The following is a 17,353-nucleotide window of genomic DNA, read 5'->3' on the forward strand; positions in this document are numbered from 1 at the left end:
CGGCTTGTGTCTGTGAAAAACATTCCTCAGTACTGAGGTTAAACTTAAAATCTTTTTAGTGTAAAGAGTTCAGCCAAGATTCCTGCAGAAATCTCAATGTGACTTTTCTCCCTCCTCCTCCACAATAAACATCCACAGACCAAGGAACATCGACCTCTATTACAGTTGGCAGGGAAGTTCTACCTCGGCCTCTGGCCTGGCTGGAAGTGATGGAGAACACGCTGCCAATTGGACATCTCAGAGCTGCAAATGCGCTGGGTCCACATCCCTTCTTAGCACTTAATAAAGAAAAGAGCAGAGAGGATGTCGGACTAGAACTGAGTTCTAACATGGAAACAAATTTTAACTGAACACAATCAAACATTCCCTACTTTGCGTAATAGATAGATTCTAGCAAGCTCAGAAGTCAGACAGCCTACCCTCTGCAAGCTTTAAGCAAGACCCTTGAAATACCAAAGCACAAACAGAAAAACAAAATAGTTCCTTGGAAGTGAAGAACCGCTGTTGTGCTTTTAAACAGTTACAAGACTGGGAAACTGAAATATCAGTATGCTTCAGCAGACATCTGTACCCCCAAAGCATGACCTATTCAGTCCTAAGTGCCCCTTAAATATTCTCGTGCAGAAAAATGAAGGGCAGAATCTCCACAATGAGCTTCCACCATAAGGGCTCAGCCAAAGAAATAGGCCTTGCATCACCACGGGTGTACCTATATTCCATTACTGACATAAACATGAAAAGCTTTAGAAGCTGCTGGTACTAACGACACAGGTAGTTTTTCACTCCTGGGCACGGTGAATGCTCCAACATTTATGATTTCTTTTAGAAAAGAGATTGACAAAGGCTATGACCAATGCATTCTTACAAACGTTCATTGCCAGAAAACCTCAAACTCCTGACACATTCAGCTAGAAGAATTCGATTTTAGGCAGCAACTGTTCCGTGGCACGGACCAGAACAGCTGAAATTGGCACAGATTTAAGGAATCCTACAGAGAGAACACAGTACAGAGAAGACAACAGCAGCCATGTCTGTGAGGAGTTATCTTGTTTAACATTTTCGCCCAGTGATCAAGGGAGGATTTGTTCCCTTTTTGACCACTCATGTAGAATGTTTTGTATCGGCACATTTGGCGTGCAGATAGCATCAGAGCACAAGGTTTCCAATCCTGGTAATAGATGCAGTGGAACGCAGCTCAGAACACCTCCTTCCCCCTTTGTACTTGGCACACACGATCTGAGCAAGCCCCCGGCACGGCAGTGCTCCGAGTGCTCTGGGAGCAAAGGGTGAGAGGGAAGGCTGCAGCCACCCCAGGGTGGTTCTGCTGAGATTTATGAAGTTATCAACACCCCTTCAAAGACACGGCATCAAAAGCTGAGTGACCTGAAAGATCAAGGGCCCAGGCTTATTCCAGGACATCAGAGATCATTGTCAACATCATAAATTTGGCTGATCAACTTTAAAAGAGGCTGAAAGGGGCCAACTGAATTCCAAGCGGCACGCAAGCTAGTTAATCAAACCCTTCTAAAAATTCACCTAAAAAATCAGTGAGTGAGACAGTCGCAGCAGAACTAGAAACCTGACACCAGCTGAGCATCAGCCCAACTGTCAGCCTCCAAAGATGCTTTTCATTCTAAAGAAAAGCACTGAATTCCCCTCTCTCTTTTTGTCCTCTATGAAAAAGAAAAATTACTACAGTAGTACAAACAGAAGGAATCCACAACCTGAATCTCTTCCAGCACTTAGGATTCTCACACACGAACCTTAGAGTAGTTGTTTAACCCCCATCCAAAAAAGTTAACCACCAGGATCAATTAAAAGAGATGAGGGATTGACATTCTTATTTCTCTCTGTCCACATTGCAGAAGGTCAGAGATGACTGCTCAACAGACTTTATACAAACAAAGGAAACTTAATTCAAGCATAAATATACAGAAGTAACTACAGCTGAAGGAAATCAAACCAAAGTACTCATTTATTTTAAAAGCCTGAGCAATTTCACGGCTCATACTAGTTAGCACCGCTTTTATGAGTGTAATAAAATCTCAGGTTGGGAAGAACTGAGTTTATTCCCCTGGTATCAGCAGGACCTCCCCTTTTATCCATGTATATCACTGGTTATTTGTGTTTCTGTAATTTTAAAAGCAAGGGCCTCATTTTCTTGATCAGTATTGGCATTTCCCAACAACCAAAGCAGAAACTAGGAAGATAATCTGGGTTAGTAACTTGCAGTCATTGTAATGTCTTCTACAAAAACCTTTCCTTAAGTTATTTCTGGAACAAAACATGTCCTTTCTTTGAATGAGGTTAATGTGAAAAACAGATAAAGATATTAAAAAATAAAGACTTGGTTTAATGGAGTCTGTCATCATCTCTCTCACACTTGCTCTGTCCTCCTCTTCCCTACAGGCTAACCAACCCCCGTTCTCATGCTTTTCCAGTCTCTGTACTTGTAGCACCACCGTCTCTTCTGCTATCTGGGAAAGAAAGGGAGAAATACGAACAATATCTTTGTAGCAATGCTACCACTCTCTTTTTCCAGACAGAAAGCACTGAGTCTACAAAGCTTCTACTGCCTCTGTGCACCTTGTTTTTAATGGGAAGCTTTGCTGTCGACTGGAAAGTGGAAAGCTGCTGAAGATCCATAGGGAAAAACAGAGGAAGAGGGGAAAAACACGCCACAAAGTGAATTATGTGTGTCCTTCCCTGCCCTCCCAATATTTAGCACTACCATCTAGGGAAGACAGAGTGTGGGAAGAAGGACAGCAAATTGAACAAGAAGCACAGAGAAGCCCCTCAGTGTCTCCTGCACTACCCATACCTGCGGTACCTAGCACAGAATCTCAATTTGCATTTCACTGCATTCCTCTCTCAAAGCCACTGTTTTGAAAGTCAGCATGGCATGAGTCGGTTTACATTTCTGCTGCAAGAGAATGAAATACAATCACCAAGGTTGGAAAAGACCTCCAAGATCATCCAGTCCAACCATCCACCTACCACCAGTATTTCCCCACTAAACCACGTCCCTCAGTACATTTCCACGTTTCTTGAGCACCTCCAGGGGCAGTGACTCCACCACCTCCCTGGGCAGCCCATTTCAGCACCTGACCACTCTATCAGGGAAGAAATTCTTCCTAATACCAAACCTGAACCTCCCCTGGTGCAACTTGAAGCCATTCCCTCTCATCCTACAGCTAGTTATGCAGGAGAAGAGGCAGACCCCCACCTTACCATAATGTCCATTCAGGTAGTTATAGAGAGCAGCAAGGCCTCTCCTGAGCCTCTCCTTTTCCAGACTGAACAATCCCAGCTCTCTCAGCCGCTCCCCGTAAGACCTGTGCTCCAGAACCCTCACAGCTCCGCTGCCCTTCTCTGGACATGCCCCAGGGCCTCAATGTCTCTCCTACAGTGAGGGGCCTAAAACTGAACACACTACTCGAGATGCAGCCTCACTAGAGCTGAGTACAGGGAGACAATCACCTCCCTCCAAAATATTTGATAAGAAGCTTTGAGGTGACACTTGGTAGGAAATTAATCAACAATCCTATCCATACCATTCACTACAACCATGGCAGGTACACCTCCTGACAAAATCACCAAGTACATTTACAACAACAGTGCTACTTACAGGACACAGTCAACTGAAGGCTTGCTTTGTTTCTCATACTTTACCCAATTTCAAATTAAGAATGTAAATAGTATGTTGGATTTCAATCACTAAAGAAAAACAATCAGTGCCAAAGGTCCAGAAGCACAGAGCTCAGAAACCCTGGCCCTCTCTTCCTCTCACAGAAATGATATTTCCAGCTCTGCTGCTGCTGCCCTCCAAACAATGTACAAAAGTGGTGCCATCGTGTCTTCCTATGATGACAAGAACAGAAAATGACTACACACGAAGTACAATGGGAAAGAGTAAGAGAAGGGAGGGAGGAGTTTTGTATTTATTCTCTTGGTTAATTGTTTTATGTACCAGTTTTGCCCTCACACTCCCTTCCTCTTTGCCCTCCCCAAAGACCGGACTGTTTGGACACTGTCAATTGGAAGCATAACACCCATCAAGCAGCAAATCATTCCATCAGAGCTCCATCACAATGCTCTCTTCTTCTCCCCCAGTCCCCTCTCAGAATAATACAGAAGAGCAAACACACACACTCATTAAAAATGAGTTATAACTTGATGTAAATCATATCCAGATTGCAGTTTCTGAGATCACAGGGAAGAATGAAATTGCTTGTGTCAAGTCCCAAATAGTTCACAACTTGTATCCTGACACGAGGAACACTATTTTCAGACAGCACACACTCCAGGCTTCATTCGAAGAAGGCATCCTCATGATTAGTTTTTTAATAAAGAACGATCCATTGCAGGCATCTCTTATTCAGCAGCCCTTCTAAATGCACCCGCATAATACTGTTGTGAAGAAAGAGCAAAAGGCATTTTGTTTTCATTCTTACACTATTTCATGAGCAGACAAAGGACAATATGTGACGACAACTAAAGAGTTATTCTCTACTTTATTGCAGGAACGCATTTTAAAATTAAAAACCATGAACAAATCCACAGAATAATTCAGTTTTCATATCAAACAGCTGCAGACCCTGTAACCGAAATAGTATGTCTAAGGTTATAAATGAAAACTGCTCAGTATCATTCTTTGAGTGACAGATTAAATTCCTAATCCAGTTATGGTAATGGCCACATTTGTAGTTTAACATAAATTAAGAGCTTAATTATATTTGTGACTATTTTAAACAAAATAACAAATTCCTTTGTACCTGTGAACATAATTTATAGCGAAGCCACGTTCGTTCTCCAAAACAATCTATTTTACACTGCAGCACAGCACTGCTCTAATGGTATAATGTAATTCTTGTTGTAGAATGTGGAAGGAGTAGATTCAGTGGTAGCACAGAGGTTTTGAAGATAAATGAAGATGCTATTCATTCAGGGGTAATTTCATCTTAGAACTATATGAAAGATGTTTCACTCACAAACAGTACCTCTACGGCTTGGGATTTAAGCATGTTTTCAGCTACAACATAATGCTGCCAGATTGATTATGTTGATACTGCATTTCTCATGGTGAAGAATTCCAGTTTTTATTCTCTTAAAAAAAAAAAAGGTCAGATTTTCATTTCTCTACTCAGCCTCAGTTCAGCCTCAGCAACAAGTTCACATTTCTCCTCACGTTTTGTCTAGGGAAAAAGCAAACCACAATTCATACACCAAAAAAAAAGTCACACATCTGTAGAGAGCAATTAATCATGCGCGATTTACACATTCATTTGATTACTTGTTGAAGTAAATAAGCAGTTAGTCTATGTAACACAATTTTAAATTGCCCAAACATCCTTCTGTCATTCAGGACTAAGAACAGACAATTCTAAACGCACTTTCCTGGAATATATTAAGATCATTTACAAGGACATCAATTGCACAAGCAATTAATACGTATCTTAACGTAATGAGCTGCCGGCTGTATAACCTCAGGATAGCTGTGAGAATTTCCACAATCGTGAACATTTTTGACAGCCTTTTAGGCAAGACTCCCCCGCTACTCGCATAAATATTTCAGAAGAGTCTGTAATGACAGAGGCTGCCAAAACGCTCGCATTCCTCCCCCCGACAAGCTGGGGCAGCACGCAGAGATGCTGCTGCTGTACTTGCAGCCTCAGGCCTGCAGAGCACAGCTGTGCGCGCCCACTGCCCCCTCCCCTGCCCCAGCCACACCAGCCTTCACACGCACCAGGCACAGCAGGGGGACGGGGCCTGGGCAGGCCCTCTGCTTCAGACTGAGACTGTTATTTAGTTTTATTTAGTTTATTTAGTAAATAACTGCTACAGTTATTTAGTTTTAATCCAAGTTTGTGGCTGAAAGTAGATGAAAAAACTGTAATCCACCAGCTATGAACACAGCAGCATCCTAAAGCATAAACATACAAACACACACACAAGTCCTAATTCACCATCTGGAAGTCCTCGGGTCTGACAACTATCCTTTACAGAAACAACCGTAATCCACATCTTAAACTCACAGAATCACAAAGGTTGGAAAAGACCTCCAAGTCGCCAAGTCCAACCGCCATCCCACTCCCACCACGCCCACTAACCACGTCCCTCAGCCACAGACTGCTCTCCCACCGGGATGGCAGCGTGAGCTGGTGCCCTTAGCCACCACACGTGAGCTAAGAACGCCAACCAAGCTGAGGTAACACCTACATCAATGAGGAGAAGAATGCAATTACTCCCTGAAAAATATCGTTGCAAGAAACTGCGCTCAGAAGCTTACGCACATGCAATCTTCTGATGGGCCAGGGGTGGCCAGTGTCTGAAGACACCACACCTACAGAGCAGACAGGCACAGAGAAAGGCAGAGCTGCGCCTCGAGGGAACTGCTGACAAGCGTAAATAAATAATAATAAATAATAATAAACTGGTTGCAAATACAGACAGCATTTAAATCACTGAGAATGAGCACTCATAATTTTCATTTTCCCCTCTCTCCCACCCACTGTTTGACAGTGGTAACCCAGAAACCCCTATAAACACATTCCCAGCATACACAGTTCTCTTCCAAATCAGAATTTATTCTAAGCACAGGACACAGCAGGTAGGTGTTGCACAATCTCAGGCAGTTAGGTCTGAGTTTAAGACCTCAGAACTCCTAGGATGACTCCTTCCTTCCAAGAGGCCTACACCTCTGTACTAGATTTCCAGCAGCTGTCTGTTAAACTCCTTGTAATTATTCACAGGATGGAATGCACAGCAATCTACTGAATTTGAAATGAAGCAGCTTTTTAAAGCAAAGATAATATCAATTTGTTAAATGGCATTATCTACAGATACCAAGCGTTTTTACACTACCCGAATATGACATAATAAATCTCCATTTCTTAGGCTATCATTTAAAATAGTAACTCCATCTCTACCGCCTTTAAATGTGGAGTTGCTCAGAGGTTGAATTATAGCTGTGTATTTGATTCTGAGTTTTGGAGCCTTTTTTTAGTACGATAAGACTGATAAGCAGGAATGCTGCACTTTGGAAGCTGTACAGTAAACAAGGGGAGAATGCTTTCAACTGTGAGTCACACTGCCCAGGAAGTACATGTATATTCATTAACGAGAACAATGCCGAACATCACACAAGAAGCACAGAGTCTTCATTCTAAATGCAATATTCTCACTCCTGTAGCTGGAAAATCAGTGCCGAGATTAAAATCAAGGCAAAATAATAATTCCCCTGAAGTGAAAATATCATTTCATTCAATATCAAGGTTCTGCAGACAAAGATCAAGTGGCCTTCCTTCTCAACAGGCCTAAATAATACATTCCTTCAAGTTACCGAGCAAGGAGTGCAAACACCAAGCAGTACCTGAGACAATACGCTAGCTCGTTTGAAGTTATGCTGCATTTTCAGCAAATTCAAAGAATGTGCACACTGTAAAAGAGGAAGGAATTCTTCATTCGGTGTTTTTCCAGGAACAACAGAAGAAGAGGACAGAAGAATTAGAAAACATGGGTAGAAGAGGAATTAAAAAACAGCCAACCAACCCAGCAGTATCAGCAGAGATTCCACAAGAGCAAAGGCATTTGTCTGTTAACTACTGAGGACACCACCAACGCAGCCGCTCAGCAATTCCCAGCACACTCTGTCCTCCCCACTTGCGCTGCACATAGCTACTTACTATGGCCTTGGATTTTTTTGTTGCTTTAGATGTAACTCTCTGTATATCTGTCTTCTGAGAGCTACCTCAGAGCAGCATAACGCAGGGCTGTTGTAAGGGGACTTTGAGAAAGATGCATAAGACCAGTCCCGGCACACCCAGTGTCCCCATGTGAACCATGCTCCTTAGGGATCTGATGGCTGCCGACTCCACAGGCTCTTTTGAGCAGATGCATTCAAAATTCCAATGCATTTTCATCACATGAAAGTTCATCAGGCCATGAACAAGCCATGGATCTGCTTTGGTGATAGTCACGTGCCCAGAATCCATAACAGGGGAAGTGAAACGGCAACTGTGAGGAAAAGAAGCCTCAGGTACCAGCTCCTATTTCTCCTCCTATCCGCTGCTCCCATCTACTCCTCAGGGAAGTGGGAGCAGGAGGGAGAGATATCCAGTAAAAAGATAAACAGGCTCCTATCAGCATAAAATGTCATTTCTGAACCAGACGAATGCAGCAATTTCCTTATGCAAACTACAATGATCTAGTCAAAGCTTTCTGATCACTTAGCTAGTAATGCAAAACTACAGCTTCTAGTATTTCAAAACAAATTGCATACACCAAGGATAACTATTCTTTCACAGTCACAACCTTGTTACACAGGTTCTTCTAAATGGATATGATTCCCCAATAGAAAATTGTTCTATAAAGTTGAAGATCAGATATCTACCAGAGCTGTATTTATAGTCATGGCTACTATCAGCTGTCCAGCTAGAGAATATTGAAGAAAAACAAGCGTTTTTAATATATTATACTTAATTTATCATCTAAGTGACATGTGTAGGATAACAATGGACTGGATACAGTAAAGTAAAATGATGCATTAGAAAAGGAAATTTTACGGTTATGTTATTGTTTCTTTTGTCTGTGTGATTTAAATGGAAGCCACGCCTATGTGCGTTGTTAAATGGCAAGAAAGTGCATAAAAACCACAAAAAATACAGGATTCTGGAGTAAAAAGGAACATTGAAATCAAGGGAGCAACAAAAACACCTATTCGCGTTACTGTGAGGCACAATATAAAACACACCGCCCAAGCAAATAAAGACTGCCCCATATATTCGGTATATCAAAGATGACTCATCTTCCTAGCACAAGACAAAGGTACCTTTTGTTCTGATAGAATTTACTCTTAGAGATATTTCCTACACTGCTAGACTGGGAGGAGAGATCCAGCCAGTAGTTACTGTGATCATATAATCCCAACCTTTTTACCAGTAATGTCAGTTACAGTCTCCAGTGTCCCATGAGGCTAAATGAGAAGTGACCCTCTGGACAGCCCTAAGAGACCCCTCGGTCTTGGCTGAGAGCAGCCAAGCCAGACCACACACCAAAGCAAGAAGCAGGGGAACAGTGCAGCTCCCTGCTACACAAAGCAGTAGCAAAGCTGCTTCAAACAGGAACCTGACAGACATCCCACTCACCACCACTTCTGACAGCCTGATCCTCTCTGCTAATGGGAACGCATCCCCTCGAGATTTGGGGTTACTGAACCTAACAGGTTAATGGAGTTTACGCAGACTTCACAGCCACAGAGGTGCTTTTAAGTCAGTTAGAGATGCAAATTTGTCAATTATATGGACTATTTCTACAAACCACATTGGATCTCTACTACATACAAACGATAGCTCTCCTCAATTTCACCAGACACACATGGAGATTTGATGCCCGCAGCACATCTGCCTGAAGCTGGGGGCAGCAGTAGCTCTGAGAACAAAATAGCAGCAAGCATCATGCAAGGGGCCACAAGGGGAACTGGCACCCCAACTGACAAGAGGGGCACCCCACAGGGTCCCAGATTAGGAAGACAAGCAGATACCATACGATACAATATAGCATAAATACAAGTACAAGCAGCATCATCTGTACAGAACGCCCAAACCCTCGTGTCCTTTCGGCTCTGGCACTTCAATGACAATGCAAAGCAAATCAGACACAGGAAATCAGTCACTGCTTATGACAGAAATAATTCTTAAATTATTCATTCGGGTAAATACAGACATTTTAGCTAGAAGAAAATCATTCAAAACCTAAAACAGAAATAACATCTTAAGTTTAGAAGAGATGACATGTTACCTGAACAGCAAGGGAAGCTGCATTATCAGAGAGCAAAATCTGGTCCTCTGTTGAAAGAAAAAAAAAGGTAAAAAAGATCACAATTACAAAAAGCAGTGTCTATTTACCTACTGACCTGCAACTGTAAGTCATTCTGAGTTGCATTTCCTACACGTAAAACAAGGAGCAAATACATAATTGTTAAGAAGCTAGACTGCTACGTAAATATTTTTTAAAAGTACCAGGAATATTTCTCCTGCAAATGCAGTTGCATTTATCATAGGCTACCAACAACGTACAATAAAAATGCTCACAATTGAAAACCAAACGCTTGAGCTTTATGCCAATTACTCTTCTTCTAATCAAAGTTAAATAAAACCGCATCTTCATAACTCCTCTGGCCAAAAAGTAAAAGCATTCAGAAAGCTATAAAAATGGCTTGCAGTTAATACTGCGCACTGTGTCTAGGTCTGTCACACAAAAGAAAGATGACAAGTTCACTGCAATAAAAATTCCATGCTTAGAAGACTAGGGCTGCTACCTATTAGTCTTCATTACTTTGCAGTCTTCTGACAACTGTAGCAGGCTGCTGAGCCCCAAATGGGGGCCATAATGTGATCTGATGATATATGAAGAGCTGCTAAAGGGAGCCTGAACCATCCTAGCCTATACATTTTAACAGTTCCTTTTTACTGAGAGCCCACTTTACCACAAGACTTCAAAAATCTGCTGCCTCAGCTATTGGTGCAGTAAATCTGCCAACTGTGCCTGCAACCACATCATTTTACACTGCCTACAGCAGCCAATATAATGAGTCAATAATAAACCAAGGACCTTATAGGCCATGAATAGCTGGTTTATATTGGCAGATGTAAGCGTAGCTCAAACCTCTGACCAGACAAACAACACAAAGGGCTCTTAACAGTTGCTGCGCTTCCTCGCAGTTAATTATCTTCGAGCACATTTAATAGGTTTTTAAAAATAGAGTAATTACTAATTGCAAAAAGCGTACCCACCCTTCAGTTGCTGATACAACGCAGCATTCTCAGGCCAAGGCTCTGCGGCTGTGGAAAGAAGAGGAATTAATTAAGCAAGCCAAACAACAACGTGCTGCAGATGCTAACAGAACACAAACGTTACCAAGAGCAGAACTCAAACTGTAAAGACGCTGATGCGAAATGTGACCTGCCCAAAGATGTCCCCCCGCCACTCTCTTCTGCTCGCAGGGGCACAACTCAGGGCAGAAAATTAAGCCTCAAAGCTAAATGTTGCAGACAAAGCTAAAACCCAAGCTACATTGCAGAATGGCTTTGCAATTATCACACAGCAAAAGCAGCTAGCTATTCTCTGCCACAAGGCATCCTCGTGCGCATTCCCATCGCAACTCTGGCCACTCGAGCAATTATTTATTAAGGTACTAAACAATGAATTCTGTAAAGAACAGAAGAAAACAAGAACCTCAAAACCAGACACGAAGAATGCTCTGGGGAAATGGAAGAGCTTTGTGCCTGACTGGCCCGACGCCGTACCCAGAGAGCTAGGTGTGCGGGCACATTACGAACCCCATGAAGACCTGGGCTGCCTTTTGCTTTAAATTATATACTGGCCAGCCCTAACGGCAATGGCAATATTCGTTAAGAAAAAAGCCTGCACCATCAGTCGCAAAGTGAAGAAACAGAAGACAATGACAGCGTCCAACTGAGAACCGCAGCAGTTCATCATATTCCATATGAATTCATGGGAAGACAAAAGTAACAAACAGTTGATCAGCAGCGATTGCATTAGCATTAGGATTACAGGTCATTGTGTTGCTTTGACTCCATTACACTGTTTGCTAAATTCACTTCAGAAATCTATTTTCAGATATCAATTCAAACTTGGATTTTATCCCAACTGGCTATATTGTATTTTAACCCCACAAAGATTTCTTTTTAAAGCGATGAAGTGTATAAATAACTAAGCGTCCTTCAGACAGAATTGTGCCACTGGCTTCAGTAGGGTCATTATTTGTACCTTGCTCCTCAAACTCCAAGAAAATACTGACGATGTGGTAACTTGCGTGGAAGTCACACAGAGCTGCAAAACTTGTAACACTCCATGCAGCTCTGCAAAGGTCACTACCTTTAACATGAAGGCACTGAGCCTACCAAAGCTACACTAGCAGGGGCACGAGAAAGCAACTAATCACCCCTACTTGTCACAAAGAGATGTTTTATGTTTTACTGTAGCAGTTATTGGTTTTACACCCCTCCATTAAAGTTTTGCCCTGGAGTAAAAATTCTTGAGGTGGAAGTACATTTACTTCTTGGAATAAAAAGAGACTAGATACCGTCTGCAGTACCGCAACCGTAAGTGTTTAAAATAATTTATCTGAAATACGTTTCTTCAGGTCCACTGAAGTCTTGCAAGAACAAATGTAATGAGGAAATTAAGAAAGCTATTGCTGTACTTCAGCAAACTTACAGTGCTGACCTCTGAGACGGAAGTAAGCCACAAGGGCACACTGCTCCTGTACACGGCAACACCCCAGCGTGCCAGCAAAGAGAGAGCATCCTTTTTCCATGCCCAAAATGGTATTGAGAACTACAAATTGCGTGCATCCATTTCTACTGATAATTTTTGCCCGACCGTTTTTAGATTGCCGTGTCAGATTTACATCCAGTTCTTGGATTCTGTCCCAAACTGGAAGAACATGCACGTGGCTGACACGCCTCAGGCCCACAAAAATTAAATGAACTTTTCATTTTCCAGCAAGAGAGCTAAGTCTGTCTCAAGAAGTTCAAACACTAATTCCAGTCTGATCTTGGCATTAAGCTACAGGCAGCCCTCGATACAAATCACAGCTTCTTGACATACACAGTCCAAGCAGACACCACCGCTAAGGCATGCTACATCTGCGTTATAAACCAAAACACAAGCAGAATGTTTCTGTAACTCGCTGCCCTTTAACTGCTTAGAATTTCCTTCCACGTTCTACTGAACAAATACAGATTTTCACAAACTGTATTTGCTGAGGATCTGACCCTAACTCAGTCACTATATGAAGCTTTTATCACCAGTCTTAGAATATACAGGAGCACACACCAAGCTAAAGGGAAGGAAAGCACACAGGCAGTTTTACACCTTTGCACCCATTCAACTGTGCGCTAAAATTTGTCTTTTGACAAGTAAATGAAACAAGAACGGTCACATAAAAATCTCAGCCTCTCTTATTAGGACATCTGAACTCCAGAATTCAGCAGTTCTATGTGAAAGCAAGAGGAGCAGCCCTGCACTCAGCATCTGCCAGTCTCCAGAGGGTGGTCACAACACCAAGCACGCGCGTGTGGACAAGGTGGACACATGTTCAGAGGCCTGGAACCAAAGCCTTCAGTTCTTCATGTCCAGGCTTGGGAGGGACAAACTAAATTCAGAGACCAGCCCTATAGCTGCCTTCAGTAAGCTGCAAGGCCGAAATCTGCAGCTCACAGAGGCTAGAACCTGCTGGGGATGGAGGCAGATATCACAGAGGGGACACCACAAGCTTCTGCACGAGGAGAAAAGGAGTAATGTGTACGGCGATGACTCCTGCTTTATGAATGTAGGTGAAGACATAATTTGTAGAATAATAGGCACTAATATTACACGCTGCTTCAGTTCTGTCATATTTCCAATCCATCAAGTTGATTAATGCTATAATAACTCCTCACAAACTTATCATTTGTGCACTAATGAAGTCAAACCCAGTTTATCCTCTGGCAACTATAATCTTCTGGTCACTAGATGTTAGTTTCCCAGCTAAGGGAAGCTTTGCAAGGCTACTGGGACAGAAGGAGAAAAAGAGAAGACAGAGAAGAGAAAGAAAATTAACAAATGCTATGTCAATTCAGTTTCAGAAGCTTCCAACACAGAACCACATTTAAGCGCTAGATCCTACGCAACACACACTTTTATCATTAACTGCTCACAGGACGAAGTAACTGCCTGGGAGTACACCTTCCAGGAATAGCTTCTCTTCGTAACTTATGAATAAGCAACCATTAGGTTCTTCCTTCTGCCTCCAGAACCAGCGGAACCACGACTGCGTGGCGCTCAATGGGTCTGCCTCTCGGGCATGCAATCTTTACTGAAGATTGCTTTCTCATCTTACTGACATTTTTCCCATGCTTAAGGAATTCAAACATTTAATCTTTCATATGGACTGTCTACTGTTTTTCAGGAGAAGTGAACCTCATATTGTTGTCTTCCCCTCTTTCCCTCCTATTGTACCACTTGTTTTTATGCCAGTTATAGGAAAATGGCATCTATGGGATCAGTTCTCCCTATTACATACATCTGAAACAAGCACCGAGTTCAAAAGTTACTGGCAAGTGAGAACTAAAAGCGTATGGACACAGAAAGCATCACCACATAAGCCCGGTTACAGGAGCTAAGAATTCAGCGCCACAGAGGAGTCAAACAGCAAGTGGACCACCTACAAAAAAATCTTCTTTGGTTTTGTAAATCACTAAAAATAGATGAAAATTTCCCTAAGCTCAATGTATTTGTTAGTCAAAGTGTTCTACTTATTAACAGTTTAGCATAGAAAATATAGAATTCAAAGTGCTAGCAGGATTCTTCGGTGTCAAATGAGACTTGGAGACTCTGAGAACTGGTGTGCTGCGTGTTCCCAGTGGAGTTGTAATTACTCAGGTTTGCAGCTATCTATTAAAAGAGATCGCTAGCCTCATCTGTCATGTAAGAGAATGAATTACTGAATGTATCATTCTGCTCAGACAAAAAGCTTCCAAGTCATAGAACAGGACATGACAGTCATCACATTTTTTGCCGCTAGAAAAGAATAGCATCAGGCGCATTTTTCAGATTTTGGAGTGAAATGTTTTACTTGAGCTACACTAAGGTCAGAGATTATATCCAATTGACATCTCTACTTCAACATTTCCAGATGTTTCAGAAACGTCATTTCAATAATAAGAGTTTATCAAACTAAGTACTTTTGGGACTGCAAAAGGGACGAATGCATTTAAGCCATGGGAAGAGATCCTTGAGAGCACAGGACTTCACTACCAGCAGAAGACGAGCAGCTCACCTGAGGCTCACACATCTCAGCTCCAGCTAATGCTCTCAGAACAGGACAGGACAGACTGTACTTCTCTGGGGTCCTTGCACACAGGTGAATTTCAAGGTCAAAGAATGAGAGGCTGCAAGAACATTCCCTCAGAGAAGTCTGCGACAAGGAAGGCATCACTTCCCAACACTCTCTGCAGCACTTCAGTCTCACCAGCTCCTTGTCCAGACTGTTCCAACATCTTATTAGAGTACCAAATTAGGCTTCAACTCCTACATTCTAATAGCTGGGAAACTTCATCCCATGTCAGTGCTGCCTGGATGGATGGGGGAGCAGCCATTTTCATCCACTTTCCCCAAGCAGCTTCACAATGATGAAAGAGTTGTAATGAAATAAATGGCTTACAATTATGCCTTTAATCCTGTTACTTAAAAAATAAGACTGACTGTGGAAATAAGAGGACATAAAACACTTTGCATGTTAAATTGTGGCATATGCTAAACACGAATCTAACAGTTTCAGAAGCCTAGCATGAATCGCCAGTTTCGACCATCACGGTACCCGACGTGGTTTGCAGTGCTAGCTCATTTAGCACATGGCCGCAAGCCACTCCTTCCTGAGCATTGGGCACAGACATGAGAAACCTCCAGATCCAGGCTTCTAAGTGCTCCCTGCTGCAAGGGAAATGAAGTTATTATCAGGTTATTCTGCAGGACAATGCTCAACTTGAAATTAAGCTGTTCCCAGCAATTAGCACTACCATAGAATTTGGGTGGAGCAGGAACGTTTTCGGAAGGCAATGCAGATGTAAGTAATTTTCAGCTATAAAGCCAAAATATGCCTCATCAGAATCAAGGCTAAGGAACTAACACCAAATGTTACTAGCCTGTAGTTTATTTGTCAAGTGCTGAAGGTACATAAAGAAAAGTAAACGAAACAATCACTGCCTCAAGTCTCCTGTAAACCAAAATCTACTGAGTTCTCAGTTTGTGAGTAATTTATCCCTCAACACCTTCTTTCTGCTTCTGTAAATCACGCACCCGACTGACCAGCACCGTCTTTCATGCAGTTCACTGAATGCTGTTACGTAAATGAAGCCGGGCCTGGGACAGAGCCATTGCCTGCAACTGTAAGCAGAAGTTTACAGACCGTGCAAAAATAAAGACAGCTTCTCCGAAGTCGCCAGATTTGCATGGATCATTTCCCTTTCTGTTATATTCTTAAGCACTTTGATATTAAACTTGCATAAAAAGGAGGGAAGCGAAAACATCTGTATTTACCAGTTTGGTTCACATAGCATTAAAGGCCTGTTAAAACAGCCAAGAGGCAAAATACTCTCTACTAAAACCTAAAAAAAGTTAGCATTAATTTGAATCGCCATATTCTAGTATTACAGCTGGAGAAATTAACTTACGCATTATTTCCACACTGTTTCCTTTAGCCTCTCCCTAGGTACAGATTTGATGAAATTATAATGAGATACCTCAAAACTGTTTTCTCACAAGAGTAAACACTACAAAGAAATCGAGTCCTGCATCTGGCAGCATCCACATCCAACAGCATTATTTACAAGTCTCCAAGCACCGTGGAGCAGACATCCTAACAACCGTTGGGTAGGCGTTCCTTGCCTGGCTGCTGCTATGGGAGCTGTGCTCAACCCAAAGGAACCACTCCGAAAGCTAACCCACAGACTCCAGAAGGAAAAAGGATTATTAATAGCCTGATGTCGAGATGCATCGAAAAGAAGGAGGCCATCACTTCCTTCCCTTTTCACAATGCAAATGGTCACGTTTGCAGGGAACAGTATATTGTTTTAAAAGAAAATGCCAGGAATTGATGCATTTCTAAATCTTGACTACAGGAATTAAGTGCAGAAACACATTTTGATTAATGCCATGGAGGCACAGCCACTTTGGAACCAAAGCGGTTAAAAATACACATCTCGTCCATTATCCGCGATCAATAATGGAAGTATGAGGAAGTTGCGGACTGGCCCCCTTGAGTCCCACCAGCCAACCCACCCACACTGAGATCAGTGCTATGTAATTGGCCTGGTCCTGCAAACTGACAAGGGCCAAGAAGAAATGAGAGCATCAACAGCTCCGTGGCACTGCCGACCGAGGACCACGAAGTGTTCCGCAGCGCCTTGCCAAATGAAAGCCCGCTTTCACACAAGTTAAACAGGACACATTAAATCATGCATCAAATAATTACATCATTTGCTTAAATCTATCCCGGGCCTCCTTCTCAGAGATATTACAGTTCAGATAAATCATGGCTACTCAGCAATTATTGATCAAGCAGACACGCCAGTGTGAAGACTCAATCTCAGCGACAATTCCCAAACTCAAGTTTCGTGTGGCAGAATGCTGAGAGGCTGAGCGTGACATGACTGCAGCAGCCATTTAAGATGAGACAATCTGCTCCTTAACCCTCCAAGAAAGCTATTAATGGCGTGGATTGAAGCATTTGTCCAACTCCATTACTTTGAGCTGAGTGCCCAGAGCACAGACACTGCGGTGTGGTCCC

At 42.5% G+C, this 17,353-nt stretch overlaps 1 protein-coding gene across 1 annotated transcript in view; it reads right to left on the minus strand.

The window, feature by feature from the left end:
* The window catches only part of MTX2 (metaxin 2), a 34,396-nt gene that overhangs the window by 9,299 nt on the left and 7,744 nt on the right, over positions 1–17,353 (minus strand). Inside the window, exons 2-3 of the mRNA XM_021397911.1 lie at positions 10,794–10,841; positions 9,799–9,845 (exon numbers count right to left, since the gene is read on the minus strand). Coding sequence (XP_021253586.1) covers positions 9,799–9,845; positions 10,794–10,841 — 95 coding nt within the window. The remainder of the gene's footprint in view (positions 1–9,798; positions 9,846–10,793; positions 10,842–17,353) is intronic.

Source organism: Numida meleagris, chromosome 5, assembly GCF_002078875.1.
Source record: "Numida meleagris isolate 19003 breed g44 Domestic line chromosome 5, NumMel1.0, whole genome shotgun sequence".
In the NCBI taxonomy this organism is placed as follows: domain Eukaryota; kingdom Metazoa; phylum Chordata; class Aves; order Galliformes; family Numididae; genus Numida; species Numida meleagris.